The sequence below is a fragment of the Nyctereutes procyonoides genome, unplaced genomic scaffold, assembly GCF_905146905.1.
Source record: "Nyctereutes procyonoides isolate TBG_1078 unplaced genomic scaffold, NYPRO_anot_genome, whole genome shotgun sequence".
Lineage (NCBI taxonomy): Eukaryota > Metazoa > Chordata > Mammalia > Carnivora > Canidae > Nyctereutes > Nyctereutes procyonoides.
In genome coordinates, this window is record NW_026575042.1 from 23,687,032 (window position 1) to 23,703,463 (window position 16,432).

General features: G+C 34.1%; 1 protein-coding gene across 1 annotated transcript in view; it reads right to left on the reverse strand.

Annotated features, from left to right (window-relative positions):
* Positions 1-16,432, reverse strand: part of RAB5A (RAB5A, member RAS oncogene family) — a 28,599-nt gene that overhangs the window by 2,079 nt on the left and 10,088 nt on the right. The window contains exons 3-5 of the mRNA XM_055321382.1: positions 4,862-5,013; positions 4,435-4,557; positions 2,972-3,065 (exon numbers count right to left, since the gene is read on the reverse strand). Of these exons, the coding sequence (XP_055177357.1) occupies positions 2,972-3,065; positions 4,435-4,557; positions 4,862-5,013 (369 nt within the window). The remainder of the gene's footprint in view (positions 1-2,971; positions 3,066-4,434; positions 4,558-4,861; positions 5,014-16,432) is intronic.

The window sequence follows — 16,432 nt, forward strand, 5'->3', positions numbered from 1 at the left end:
CTAATCCGATTCACTAGTAGCTCTGCCTAGTCTAAGGAAGACTTGATTCTGAAGTCTCTACTTCAAAAAATGATTTCCAGTCCTGAGCTGGATGATCTTGGCTTGTCACATTTGGACAAAGCCCTCAACTAGCAGTTACAGTTTTAGTTCTACTAAGCTTTATATAGCTAATACAGATCGCTGGAGCCTGGATTCCACTGATTTAAAAACATACCTGTTAGATACAGTCTGCTTTGAATCCTAAAAATCCTTCACGTGCTGGATCCACTAAATATTAACTATCTCTGAGAGTACTGACTGTAAGTGTACTAGATACACTATATCAACCTTGGGGAGAAGACTATTATGGGTGAATTCTAGCTTTACCTTACTATTGGCTCAGGTTACACAAAAGTTGAACATGCTCCACCTTCAATATCTAAATGTCTAGTTGCACTTTGGATTTTTTGTAATATTCCACATGAACATTAATCATCTTTAGAATCCTAGATGCTGGGCTAGGCAATGGAAGTTTGGGAAGAAAAGCCTTCACCGTGGACTACTTCTCTGGAAATGGCACTAAGGATGGAAGGGTAAATGGTAATGAAGTAGCAAATTTCCAGTCAAATACATTTTCAAACAAAGGCTTGTAGGGACAAAGAATAGGCTAACATTTATAAACTTTATTATAATTTATATTTTGGACTAAGAAATCATTTCTCCCTTTACTTTTCAATGGGTCTTCTGTAATTAGATCTGAGTGAAATTAAAAGGTTGAAGGAAATAAACTAGAATAAGGAACTTTTAAGCTTCTATTTGGTAAACTTATACTGTGTGAAAATAAAATACAGCTTAGAAGTCTCAGAAGCAGCCCTCTATCTCTATCTCATATCTTATTTAATATTACCAAAGTAAAGCTAGTACTACCTTTTTGGTATATGGGCAATTGGAGCTTACCATTTGCCCCTGAATTAGGCTCTTAAGAGGCTAAAAATCCAAATGAAGTTAATGAAGATGTGCAATGAAAGAAGTCATGTAAGCAAAATCTTATCAAATTGAAAGCAGATTATAAAATTATTATAGACTTTCTCCTACTAAATGACTATATTCTCTACAGGAAATCATTAAGAGTAAAAATAATGAGTGTACTGTACTGTGTGATCTAAGTTACCTATCTGGTAAACAACTAGAAAGGCCACAATTCAATTTAATGCTTGGTATTTCTTTCAAGGAAAGAAACATTGTAATTTCAGAAAAATAACTGAAAGTTCTAATATGTAGACTATCTTCTGATTGGAAAAATATATTACCAGCACATCTAAATAAAAGGATAAAGTCCATATGCGGGTGCCTGGCTGGCTCAATCAGTACAGTGTGACTCTTGATCTCCGCGTCATATATTCAAGCACCACGTTAGATGCAGATTACTTAAAAAAATAATAAGCAAGCAAGCCCATCTGGTGGTATCTTAATACTATCAGAAAAGTTTAAAGTTCATTCAGCCTGATTTGAGGCTATTATTCCCTTGATTTCTGTTACTGGCTTTTCAGATGTGGTTCTGAATGTAATTTTGTGTTCTATTTATAAAAAGAGCATATTGTCATATAATCCTCCACAAGTATTTCCCTAATAAACTTTCAGCCTGAGTTTTTCAGTAAAATATTTTACACAACAGGCAATTTTTTTCCTAATGAGCCTAAATGAGCTACCATTAAAACTCTCTCATCTAGTGAAAGATATTTTAACAGTACTTGTAGCATTTACTATATTTTCTTTAGCCTCTGAATCAGCTGTCAATTGGTTAATTTGTATGAATTCAATAAAAGGACTATTTCTTATTTGAGGATAAGTTTGTGGGCACCCTAGTTAATAATCATTGCCATGTAATAAACATATTTTGGAATGAGAAGAGTGCTTGGTGCATAAATAGTGCAGACACAGTAAAATGCAAAAGCCACCCAAGTAGCCAATTCTCACAGAATCCTCACCTTAAGATTGCTGGAAGGAGGTTAGGATCAATAGAAATACTTTTATTTTTGTTACAGAAAATAGGAAGCTTCCTTATTAGTGTTCCAATTTCATTACTTATAATCAACAAACGTGGAATCACAATCTTAACACATAAAATTACCTTAGGGAAAAGGTAAGAGCACTGCATAGGTTAAATGATCAGAGGTAATATGAAGCATTTTATTTTCCGTCATTCTGTGCCTCAATAATTTGAAATTTTGTTACAATATTTGCATTATATTTGTCAATAATCAGTGATTTAAAACTAATGTGAGAAACAAAAATAGTGTTTATTCATGGCAAAATAGAGATGAAAATAGTTACTGATCAGTGAGAAAGTAATCTCTTTATGTCTTTATGTTATACTGATAAATATTGCTCTGAGCTTATCTTCCTTTCATGTAAAAAAGATAATCTAATACAAAAACTTATTTATCCAAATTTCTCATTGAAATATTTAGAAAATCCATCTGCTTGAACTATTAGCTCAAAGTCCAGGCTTTCAATTTACCTAGAAGAAACTTAAACTGAAAAGTATTACAACTTAATAGATAATAAACAGTCTTTCAAATTTAACATTACTAACAAAGTAATTCTTGGTGGAAAGGATCTAGAATAGTAGTAGAATCATGAAAAAAAATATTGAAATTTTTCAAAAAAATTTTTGAAATACTTCTCAAAATTATTTACCAAAAAAGTAAGAATTTTTTTTAAAGATTTTATTTATTTATTCATGAAAGGCACAGAGAGAGAGGCAGAGATACAGGCAGAGGGAGAAGCAGGCTCCATGCAGGGAGCCCAACATGGGTCTTGATCCCAGGTCCCCAGGATCACAGCCTGGGCCAAAGGTGGCACCAAGCTGCTGGGCCACCGGGGTTGCCCAGAGTAAGAATTTTTAAAAAGAAGACAGTCAAACCAAATATGCTACAGTGTAAGTATTATTGCCTATATCTACTGCTTGAAAAAAAAAAAAAAAACTTACCTATTGCCATGAATATTTCATTTACATTCATTGATGTTTTAGCTGATGTCTCCATGAATAATAAACTGTTGTCATCTGCATAGGACTGTGCTTCCTGTTTATAAAACAAAAAAATGATATATATCCTTTGCACATACTATAGCTGATTTTGTCTATTCTAAACATAAAATTCTCTTTGATCTCTATGGCAAATTTTATTTATGCTTATTACTTTCAATGAAGTCAAAGGGAATCCAAATATCTAATGGCTATATTTTAATTCTTAGTATGTCATAAATCATTCCTTTAAAAATTATATTACTAGTCTACATTTTTGTCATGATTTACAGTTTGCATGTATTATTGCCTTTGATCCTCACAGTTGTGTGAAGAGCAACCAATCATCTTTCCCATTTAATGAAAAAAATGAGGTTCCTTTGAACTCTTATGTGAGAAGGCCACTTTTGACTATTACATAACTTAATCTTACTTCCCACTCTATGCTGGGGAGATAACCATCTTAGAGAATAGATATCATACCCCACATGATAATAACTAGAATTAAATAAAATCACAGGTGCAACTTGCTCAACTTACTACCTAAAGGTGCAAGAAATAATAGTTCCCTTTCTCAGTCTACGTATTCCATCATAGCCATCATCAAAGAGAATTACCCTATCACTCATTTTATATATATGTGTATATATATGTGTTTGTGTGTGTATATATATGCCACAATAAACACACACATATATATGCCACAATAAACTTTTCTGAGAGGTTGAAGAGGAAGAGAAAAGGGAAAGTTTAAACTAGAGACATTTGTTTTTAAGTAATTGTACTTTATTTTGTAGCAGGGAACATTCTTGGTTAGCTATATTAAATAACATATAAAGTGGGTTTTTTGAGCCTTTATTTTTGAAGGCCTATTTAAGAACCACATATGTGTAAGCTGTATATGTATATGTGGTTATGTATATATGTGCTGATATAAATACTGGCAGATAAATAAAAAGGGATACTAAAATATGTATGGGGTGGAGGGATTAGGGTAGGAGGCAATCACCTTTTGCTTTATATATTTTGCACTATTTGTCAACAACTACTTCTTTTATGATTATTTAGGTCAACAAAATCTTTTTTTTTTTTTTTTTTAAGAGAGGTGGGTAGGAGGGAGGGAGAGAAAGAGTATCAAGCAGTCTCTGCGTCTAAGATCATGACCTGAGCCAAAACCAAGAGTCAGATGCTTAACTGACTGAACTGCCCAGGCACCCTGCTCAACAAAATCTTTGAATCAATTTATATACACAATTATGTAAAGACATTTAAAAATTCAGATTTATCATAAGAAACATATTACATATAGTAGGTCCACATTTGCATAAAAATTTGTTTTCTATTCTTTACATGGCTTTAAAATTGTAACTAATTCAAGTGTAGATACAGAAGAAAAATTTACCATACATATGTGCCTTCAAACATACCTGGAAATCGACAGCTCTTTTATTTGCAAGATCAGCCTTGTTTCCTGATAAAGCTATTACAATGTTAGGACTGGCTTGCCTCTGAAGTTCTTTAACCCAGTTTTTGGCTCTGGCAAAGGACTCCTTGGGAAACAAAGAAACAGCTATTTGGCACAGGCTCAAAAAATGGTTAGGAAGTGTCTTTGTAAGACAAGGCTTTAAAGACTCTTCAATGTGACTCTTGGAAAGAAAATCTTAGGACTATTGTATTATTTGAGACACTTTAATCTTTTTTTTAATCAGCTCTTCTAAACTCATAAAAACTTTGGCAGAAATGTCATACTTGGCTACCAAAAAAAAAAAAGGGTCTTAAAAAATCTTTAATCAAAATTGAGTATCAAAAATGTATATTCAAACTAGTTACAATGTAGAATACATTTCTACTTACCTCATTTGTGATATCATACACAACTATGGCTGCTTGTGCTCCTCTGTAGTACATTGGTGCTAAGCTATGGTATCGTTCTTGACCAGCTGTATCCCATATTTCAAACTTTACTGTTGTATCATCAAGACACACAGTTTGGGTTAGAAAAGCAGCTGAAAGAAGAAAATATCTGTAATAAGCTGATCAGTTCTCCCCTAATATGTTCATAATACAGAAAACACCTGGAAACATGACATGACATATTGCATATACACAGTTAATAGTGGCTTGTGATACTTCAAAGATCTGTGCTTTAGAGCTTGATACACATATAGGCTTATGTAAGACCTTCAGATTAAAATCACAGATTCAAAGATTTTTCTACACTCTTAATAAGTTTATTGTAATAGTAAGTTTAATACACATTTCTTAAATTGCTTTACACACTGTAAATTTGAAATTTTAAAAAATTTAAAACAATTTAAGAAAAATATATATTGATATTCTTGAAAAACTGCACGGAGGTAGGTGGAAGAGAAAGGACTGGCATACCTGTAACTACCATCTACACTGTCAACACAATGCCCCCTCCTCCATTCTCCTGATATTTTTTGGCATAATCTGGGGATTTATTAGTTCCAGACCTATATCACTAAGTTTTTTTGTTATGATATTTTCCCTTCAAAACATAGCAATTTAATTTTTAGAACTGCTATGATCTCAACCTGGACTTAATTAACTATACACTCAATATTAACTCCTAGCTGTTTCAATCCTTAAATTTTGCATGTGCTTTTTTTTATCAGTTCTTTTCTCAGATTTTTAACAAGAAAGTATACTTTTTTAAAGTAATCTTTATGCCAAACATGGGGCGCTTGAACTCACAAGCCCAAGAGCAAGTCACAAGCTCTACCAACTGAGCCAGCCAAGCACCCCAAGAAAGTATTTTATAGTGATATTATTGTTTTTAAAGCTAAGAAGTTGCTGTCCAATCTTACAGAATGCCCATTATGATCCTCTTAGTTTTAGGAATAAACATCAAGAAAAACACTGAGATAGATATTCACAAAAAATGAAAAGCCATCAATTTACCAAAAAACAGGTTATAATCAAGTGATTTGAACTTTAAAAAAGTGTTGCCCGCTGCAAAAAAACACTTTTTTTATTTATCTAAAATAAAGATACTTGGGAACAAGACCTACATATAGCCATTCTTAGTAGCATGCTGACACATTAGTTCTTTTCCTTCATTAGCTTCAGTAGTTAAGGCCCTGTTGCTCTATCATTCATGTTAGTATGCCCCTACCTTTTATTTTCAGCTCTAGGTGTGATACTGAACTCTTTCTCCTAAACTGGCGTGAAATTAAAGTCATAAAATTGTCTAGAACTCTGTCCAGCATTCAAGAGAGTTATGATCCACTTCTGTAAATTGCAGTTTATCTAGTAATGTCAATTTTTTCATAAGTGATTAACTAGTTAATGTCAAATGAGCTGAATAAGCTAAGTCTAATTAGATACACATTTATTTTTATGTTAAATGTAACATTTATTTTTCACAGTATTTTTATTAGGTCAGCTGGTTGCTGGCTTCATACTAGCAACCATAACCTCAGTTTTGCAAACATCATAATTGGAAATTTACTTTAAGCAAATTCTAATAGTTTTGTGAATTCTCAGAAGTGGCTAGTCATAATTAAAATATATTCTAATTCATCAACCCTTTTTAACATATAAAATTAGCAAAAATATCCATTTTCTTAAATCCTGTATATATGGTAAAGGATTCCAAAAATGTACTGTATCTCTTTTTCAGTCATGAAAGGTTCTCCTGCAGAATCAAAAAAATATTTCAAAAACACTTTAAGTCTCTAAAACTATATTTTTCCATATAATGAAAAGGAGATAAAAATGGATCACAAAATATAAGCCATTTCTCAAGTACAGTTTGATGCAACTTAAAAAAGAAAAATCTGGATTACAATTTGCATTCAGACTTTGTTTTCTCTTTTCTATGACCACAAAATATACCGGTAGGAAAAACATTCATTTATACTTACATAAATCAACCCTAGGCTCAGAAATATATCTATCAGTTATGCTGCCTTAAAGGAAATATAATCTGATTCTTGAACACAAAAGATATCACAAAATGCTACTACCCTTTTCTATAAATGTATGTACAAAAATGACAAAATACAGGCAAAGAAATTTCAACAAATACATTAAAAGAACAGCCATGACCAAGTAGATTTATAAACACAAAGCTATCACTGACCAACAGGCTAAAAAAGAAAAATCATATATTTAAATAAATTACAAAAGGGCAGTTGAGGCAATATCCATTCCTAATACACATGCAGGATTCTTCCCTAAAGTTTATCAAGTGTCCATTCTATCTGTAAGCCTGAAATTAGCATTTTGTTTAATAGTAAAGCTCTTAATCAGTCTCTCTAAATCTAGAAACCAAACAAAAATAGCCACTATCACCATTATTTCAAATATCCTTATAATAAAATAGGTTTTTAAGAAAAGAGATTTGTAACAGGCAAGACTGAAAAAAAAAATTTCAAAGGCTAAAAAAGTCCAGACAAAAATGAATTCTTTAAACTGGCTAAAACATGTTAAAGTCAACAGCCTTACGACACACTGCCAATAACCAGGTTTTCAATGCTAGGCTGGGAGGAGAAAGGATCCCAATCATATTAACAAAGAACAAGAACAATCAATTCACTCAACTCCTCTTAGAAACCATCCATCATCACCCATTTTATAGCTCCCACTTCTGTGCAATGAACATTTTCACACTTTTTATAATCACTGATTTATATCTTTTTCCTTTAGACTGGAAGTTTTCTTGAGAAATTACTGTTAGCTATTCTTTTCCATACCCAACATCTAATAAAAATCTCCGGTCATGTAAATATTCGAAACATTTGCTACATGAAGTTCATGAAAGATATGTGGCACTATTTGGGGGGTATCTTAAATAACATCTGAATAGACAAACAGTTCCCAAATGGGGAAAAAAATGGACATTTCAAAAGGCCTCTACTCAAGTCATTATATAACACAATCTCAAACAAAGTATCATCAGGATCATTTTAACTTGGTAATACCATACTGTTGTTCATGTAGTATGATACACAGAGCATAATGTTGGAGGAGGAGAAATGGACCAGTATTTCGAGGCCAGGGAAAACAATTAAAAGTGTTGTAGGGCCACAAGGACAGAAATACTGTTTGTTATGGAAGAATTCAGTATTATTATAAACATTATATACTGTAAGACCATCATGATTCCTTAAGTTCTCAAGTTTTCAAATACTTCCCCCATAAAACTCAGTGAAGTACGGCTGACATCTTCAAATCCTTAATGCTTCTAAAATTACATTGTTAGTCATTTATAAGGTTATAAAATAAATTCTGACACTCAAAATATAAACTACTACATAATACTGTAGCAACATTAACCACCACAAACTTACCTGAATCTGTACAACCACTTTAATTTATCCAAAACGTCTATTTTCTGGCTAAGAACCATCACTTTCTTAGACCTCTTCATTTTTTCTTCATCACCAGCACTAGCAGTTGGTTTTCTTTTCGGGCCCATATTTCACAAAGAAACAGCTTTTATCACTTCGAGAGTTACTGTGTACGCGACGACAAGTAGAGAAAAACAAAGCTGCGTTGAGATGCGGGTGCTGGCCTGTCTAATAGGCTCCCTCTTTGAGCTACATGATCAGTTCCTATTGGTAAGCCTGGCAGCAAGCAACATTTCAATCTCAGCAAAACTACAAATTAGTGAATCACAGACCTTGCAGTCCAGCTGAGAATAGCTGAAACTATAAATGTTAAATTTGCAAATACCAAAGGCCTACATTGGGTAAGACCTTCATAAATAGTAAGCAAGGAAGAGCCACTGCAATATACTGGGCAAGGGAAAAAAAAAATCCAAATCAATAGCATTAACCAAAAGTTAACAACTCAGAAAAAAGTTTAACAAATAAAATGATTCTACATGAATTAAACAGAAGGGACTAAAAGCGAAAAACCAAAGAACCAATACCATCCCAACCCTCAACTTCTTACCAAATTTGATGAAAAATAATTACCTTATTAGAATTAACCAAAAATTCTATAAGATTATCAATTTGAGGGCAGCCCAGGTGGCTCAGCGGTTTAGCACCGCCTTCAGCCCAGGGCCTGATCTAGAGACCCAGGACTGAGTCCCACATCGGGCTCCCTGCATGGAGCCTGCTTCTCCCTCTGCCTCTCTCTGTGTGTCTCTCATGAATAAATAAATTTTTTAAAATCTTAAAAAAAAAATTATCAATTTGATTACATAAAAATCTGAGATTTCATTTGCAAACATGTATCATACACCCAAAACACAGGGGTGAAGACATTTTAAGAAAATTTCTAGAGTATTAAGAGATTAAGTTTTAGAGAAAAATTCCAAAAGCATTAAGGATAAATGTGTCAAGAAAATTCACAAGAGGAATAAACATTAAAAAAATAAGTCAATATCACTAGTAATAAACAAAATCATTCTTCCAGCAAAAGTTGAAAAGAAAAAAGGCTCTTTTACCTAACTTAGCAAAAAGAAAAAACTTAAACGGTAGGGCACAAGCTCACACATTGCTGGTGACACTAAGTAAATGTTTTGAAAATAACTTTGCCAACATGTAGCAAAGCCATGAAAATGCTCATACTTAATTAGTCTAGTATCTCATGGAATCTCCAAAAGATGGTATGAGGAGCAGGAGAGTAGGGACAACAAACCTTGATGCTCGAAGAATTTTCGTATTTAACAGTTAGAAACAACCTAAAATGTGTAAATGAAAAAGTACTGGTGGCTTGGCAGGTATTAAGCAGCAATTAAATAAACGGTTATAAAATGACCTGTTCAAATGCCAAAAAAGTAATATATGTATTTTTTTCTTCCTGGTAGATATGGTAACATCTATGTAAAAACATGACCAGAAAAGCACAGAAGAAACTAAAAAACAATAGTGTCTTCATAGTAGGATCATGACTGAAAGTTCTCCCTGGAAACAGTGACTTTGAGTAGTAGTGGATTTGTGGCCTTTTAAAAGGCTCTTACTGAAAGGTAAGAATATAATTGCTAGACAAGAGAAGGGCCTTGCAAGGTTCAGGTTCTTAGAAGTAGATCAAAAATCCAAATGAGACTGTCTGGAAGTGATTTAAGGAGAAGCAAAGGTTTTTAGAGACAAGGAATTTAATAACTGAGTTCAATGGGTCTGGATCAAGCTTCAAGATGAATATCCAATCAGGGAGGAGGATGGCTGGGATTGACCAAGTAGCCACAAGAACCAGGTACCAAAATTATCACAGGGTAGAAAATGGCTTGCTAGGAAATGAGTATCAACAATAGTAATCTAATATAGTGAATTTTCTCACATAAGCACTGACTTCTGATAAAATTTTACACAGAAGAAAATATGGATAGTCTAGAGCTGACAGCAGGCAAAATAAAAAACTGAGCCCATTTTTTCCCCCATTAACATCATATGTGCATAGTGAAGAATACTCAGTTGATTATGGCAGCAAAAACCATGTATACATGAAAGAATTACATTTCAATTAATGTGGGAAGAAGAAGGGTGATAAAAAAGATTAGGCAGAGAGGAAACAGTGACAAAGCACAAAAAGAAAATAATCCAAAAGCAAATCCATCTTATGAGATGATCTATAAATACTAATTGCACAGGATTCATTCTTAAAAAAAAAAAAAATCAATGAGCAACTGTTAAAGAGATTGATATCCAGAATAAAGATATCCTAGAACTCAGCAACACGAAAAACTCAAACCACTTAATTAAAATAATGGGCAAAGAAATTTAATAGACATTTGTCCAAAGAAGATATACGAGTGAGAAGATGCTTAACACCACTAATATCTGGATCCACTACTCAGTGGAAAATAGAAAATACCACAATGAGATGCCACTTTACATTCATTAGGAGAGCTAGTAACAAAACAACAGAAATCAAGAGTTGGCAAAGATACGGAAAAAATGGAAACCTTGTGCACTGATGGGACTATAAAATGGTATACTGCTATGGTCAATGGCAAAAATATTAAACAGAATCACCAGATGACCCAGCAATTCCACTTCTGAGTATACATCCAAAAGATGTGAAAACAAGGTCTTGAACAGACATTGCATTATCAACGTTCAGAGCAGCATTACCCACAATAGCCAGGAGGTGGAAAAAACCCTAAGAATCGAAAATGAAGGATCAATGAAAGATAAAGCAAAATGTGGTGTTAGACGTGATGGAACATTACTCTGCCTTAGAAAGGAAATTGTGACACATTAGAATATGGATGAATCAATCTTGCTGACAGGCTAAGTGAAATAAGCCAGTCACAAAAAAATACAAAAATATTGTACAATTTCCCTTATATGAAATTTCTAGAACAGTGAAATTCATAGAAAGCAGAATAGTATTTGCTATGGGCAGGGGTGGGGGAGAATGGTTAAGTTATTGTTTAATAAGCAGAGTTTCAGTTGGGGGAAGATGAGTGCTGATGGCTGCACAATGTTAATGTACTTACTGCCACAGAACTGTACACTTAACAAAATGTTTAAACTGTAAATTTTATATTTTGCTATTTTACAACAGAAATAATTTAGCAACATCTAAAGGTAACTGTTGTCAAATGAACTGTAATCCTGGAAACTATTACATCCAACTATCCTAATGGAATCCACTAACCAGGACATAAGGAGCTAGTCACATGTCACCTGCTGAACAGAATACTAGTATTTCTGATACTAAACTAATGCACATTCTTTTAAAATTACTCTTAAGAGTTTCATTTTAGTTAGTATCAAGTTTGTGCCTCAAACCTGAACACCCTAGGATGAATTGATAAGAACCAGTATCTGAAACTTCAAGGCTAAGAACCTGTGCTTTCCCCACCAAGGGTCCTAACCTTTTAAAGTCTTTACTCAATAGACTAGGTTTATATAGCAAGGATGCATCGAATAAAAAACTGGAAGCAGAATGAACACATTACAAAGAGGAAAGGTGAAGGGATGGCAGAAAGGGGAGAGGTTGTTAGAAGTTATTAAATTGTATCAGAAAATTGCTCTCCAAGGAATAGCAATAAAGAAAAAAATTGATGAAATTAAGTTAGTTTTAAGAGATAAGTATCTATGAAGGACATTTAATCTGTGGACAACAGGTACTTTATTAAATAGTTTAAATAGTACTTTATTAAATTTCCAATATATGCAAGGAAAAGAGGACTTCCGGTTTCTGATACTGCAGGTATGGAGCTTAGAAGTTGCCACTCCACTCTAATATGTAAAAAGATGAACAAATTGAAAAACTGACAACTCTTGTATCTGTAAGAAAAGTGTCGTAGGGCAATCTGCTGCTCCCAAAATTGGACAGAAAGGTGGATACAGTAAGGACACATCTCAGAGCAGAAGGCTGGGGAAACCAGCTCAGGTAGAAAAACTGGAGTTGTAACTGACAAATTGCTGGAAATTAGGTGTGGCCAAGTCAGTTAAAAACTCCAGAGGTGGGACACCTGGGTGGCTCAGTGGTTGAGCATCTGTCTGCCTTTGGCTCAAGCCCTGATCCTGGTCTTGGGATTGAGTCCCACGTTGGGCTCCCTCTGGGGAGCCTGCTTCTCCCTCGGCCTATATGTCTCTTCCTCTCTCTCTGTATCTCATGAATAAAAAAAAAAAAAAAAAAAACTCGAGAGGCAGCAAAAATAAACAATTCAGGCTACATCAAACTAGAAAGCTTTTGTACTGCAAAGGAAATCATCAACAAAATGCAAAGACAACCTACTGAATGGAAGAAAATATTTGCAAATGATATATCCAATGAGGGGTTAATATCCAAAATACATGAAGAACTCATATAACTCATCACCCAAAAAAAAAACGATCTGATTAAAAAATGGACAGAGGACCTAAAGGTTTTTCCAAAAAAGACATTCAGATGGCTAACAGACATATGAAAAGATGCCTGACATCACTAATCATCAGGGAAATGCAATTCAAAATCACAATGTACTGTCATCTCACACTAGTCAGAATGGCTAATTAAAAAACAAGAAACAAGAAGTGTTGGTGAGGAAGTGAGGCAATGGCAACTCTAGTGCACTGTTGGTGGGAATGTAAACTAGAACAAACACTACAGAAAGCATTAAAAAAATTTTTAAAATATCAAAAACAGTAACACACAATCCATTAATCCTGCCTGTGGGTATTTACCTAAAGAAAATGAAAATGCTTATTCAAGAAAGAGAAAGCTTTTTTCCCACTTCTCATTAGTGACACCCCTTCTCCATCGGCTTCAAGAACCTAGTATTTAATGCTTCCAGAGAGAACTTTCCAGCATTACTTGCCTTGAAAATGATTCTTTAATGTTTAGCAATGAACCTACCCACTAAGTCAACTTAAGTGCTAATATCTGAGAATTTTACAACATAGAAATGAAAAAGGACAAGTTAAAGAAGGGAGAAGAGACAAGGAGGACTTTAATGCCCAGAGTAAGTTAGAGGAAACCTGCAATCCTAAACACAATTATTTAAGCCAAACAACACATGAAGAAATTGGAAGTATCTCCAAGGGAGGAAAAAAGTGATGAGAAGACTGGAATCCTTTTGATCCCATCATCATTTGATAAAATTACTTTTGGTTCACTAACCACATCTAGAAATTGATCTTAACAGAATTAAGTCCAGGGTGGAAAAAAGTTCCAAAAAAATACCCACTATTAATATGATTACCTAAAACAGCAAACAAAAATGCAAACATTAAATATCCAACAGTAAGAGTACAATTAAAGAATGTGAGATTACCAGTTACTGAAATAAATATGAATACAACATGGAGATATTGAGAAATTATCATTAATAAATGAAACAGAATAGCATGCCTATTACAAATGAATTCACAGAAGAGTAGCATGAAGTTACAGTTAACAGAAAAAGGAAACACAATGGGCTCTAAAAAATAAGATTCTTGATCTCATTCATAATATGGGAAAAATGGGGGGATCCCTGGGTAGCTCAGCAGTTTAGTGCCTGCCTTCGGCCCAGGGTGTGATCCTGGAATCCCGGGATTGAGTCCCATCTCCGGCTCCCTGCATGGAGCCTGCTTCTCCCTCTGCCTGTGTCTCTGTCTCTCTCTCTCTCTCTCTCTCATGAATAAATACAATATTTTTTAGAAAATGGGAAAAATGTACAGTAAAAAATGCAAAAAAAAAAAAAAAAGCAAAATGGCAAAATCTCCAAGTACCTTGAGATAGTAAAGTAACAAGTATTCTGTGCACTGATGTTGAAGGGCTGTCTGGAAAATTTTATCAGAATTACAAATATATGTATACTCTGACAAAGGCAATCAACTTCTAGAAATTTACACTATAGAAATACTTGGAATATGTGAGAAATGACTGAATTATTTACTGCACTACTGTTAACAGCCAAAAATATAAAACAATGTGCAAATTCAAAACTAGAGAACCAATTTAAATATACATCAATATGATCCATGCAATGAAATACTGTTACAGCCAAGAAAAATGAAGATGCTCTTCCTAAAGTGATATGAATAGGTCTTTGACAGATTGTGTTTTCCAAGATGGCTTCAACATTTCCTACACCACATTCTTCTTATATGATACCGCACACTCCTTTTAAATGTGTGAGCCTGTGACTAGTACATAATTGATGCTATCTCTGTGACTTCTGGGGATAGGTCAAGAAAGGTCGCCCAGCTTCACCTGGTACTTTTTGGGACACTCATTCTTGAACCTAGCCATCATGCTGTGAGGAAACCCAAGTCAGGTGGCAAAGACCACATGTAGGTGTTGTGGCTGAGGCAGCAGTTGAGATGGTTCTCTAGCCCCAGCACTGACAGCTACCCATGAGAACAGAAAACCACCTACAAAGCCCACTCAACTCCCAGAACCATAAGAGGATAAATCGTATTGCTCTAAATCATGAAATCTGTGGCCATCTGTCTCTGAGCAATAAATAACTGCAATAGTATAAAGTAAAAAATATGATACATTATTGTGGCCCTGATGTTTCAAATTGCGCAGGGTAGAGAGTATATAGATTTAAAGTAATAGTAACTTTCCAAGGATAGACAACAAAGTTACATTGTCTCTGGGGAAAATAATTGAATGGGGTAGAATACAGTAGGAAGAGTTTTCAGTGTAATGTCATATAGCCATGGTAAGGTCCATATGAAACTTGTAAAAATGCTGAGAAATGCTAACAGTGGCCAATAATTATATACTGACGAGTCCAGTATCAACAGATTATCCTTGTAAGTCCAAAAGTACCAGCTATCTTCAACAGTGGAAACCATGAATTATTGGTTCTTTATTCTGCTTTTAGTCTTCCATATCTATAATACCTTGAAGAGGGTGAAATGCTGTTCAACACTTCAAAAATTCTGTTCTACATAACTTGTAAAACATGAAGGATAATTCCTTATTTCCAAAATCCAATGTCTGACTTCAATAGCACTCTTATCTTGAGGAATTTAATAATTTGTTTGCTGGAGTTCATATTTACATCAAGATAGCCAATGATCAAAATCCCAAAACCTCTGCAATTACTCCTATTGCTTTTCTCACTCTTATACATTCTTATTCTCCTCTACCAAGAAACCTGTAATAAAAAGCTCTCAATTGATGACTCCAAATTATGTTATCCTATGATAAATTCAGCATATACCATATGATTGCATGTAAATAATATCAGATTATGGTGTAAGATGCAAAAGGGGAAAAGAAACATTTTTCAAGGGACACCTGGGTGGGGGGGGGGGGTCCAGGATCAAGTTCTCCATCAGGCTCCCCAGAGGTAGCCTGCTTCTCCTGCATATGTCACTGCCCCTGTCTCTCATGAATAAATAAATAAAATCTTAAAAAAAAAAGAAACATTTTTCAAAACCAAAGTTTTCCTGTATTTTTATCAAATCAGAATTCTTATTCTATTTTTTTTTGAATTCTTATTCTATTAAAAGCAAACTGTAAAAGCTTCCCACCTCACCACACCCAATCATCATCCAAAACAAGTATCTTTTATGGGCCTCTGGTGTTTATAAAAGGTCAATCATCCACAAACCTTAAATGCTCAGAACAGAGTCAACAACAGAAAAGGTAGCAAAATAGACTGAATGTAACCAAAACTGATGTCATAAAGTCCAAGCCACAAAGTTTATGAAAACTTAGATTTTTTCAGTATGTAATTGAGAATATACTTCTTATATATATACATATATGTCCTTTTTCGGGATATATATAAAAATAAATAAAACAGGAAGATCAACTGGAAGTTTAGGCCTAATTTAAATAGTGGTATGTAGGGCAGCCCTGGTGGCTCAGCGGTTTAGCGCCGCCTTCAGCCCAGGGTGTGATCCTGGAGACCTGGGACTGAGTCCTACGTCAGGCTCCCTGCATGGAACCTGCTTCTCCCTCTGCCTCTCTCCATCTCTCTGTCTCTCATGAATAAATAAATAAAATCTTTAAAAAAATAAATAATTAAAAAAATAAAAAAATAAATTAAAAAAATAGTGGTATGTA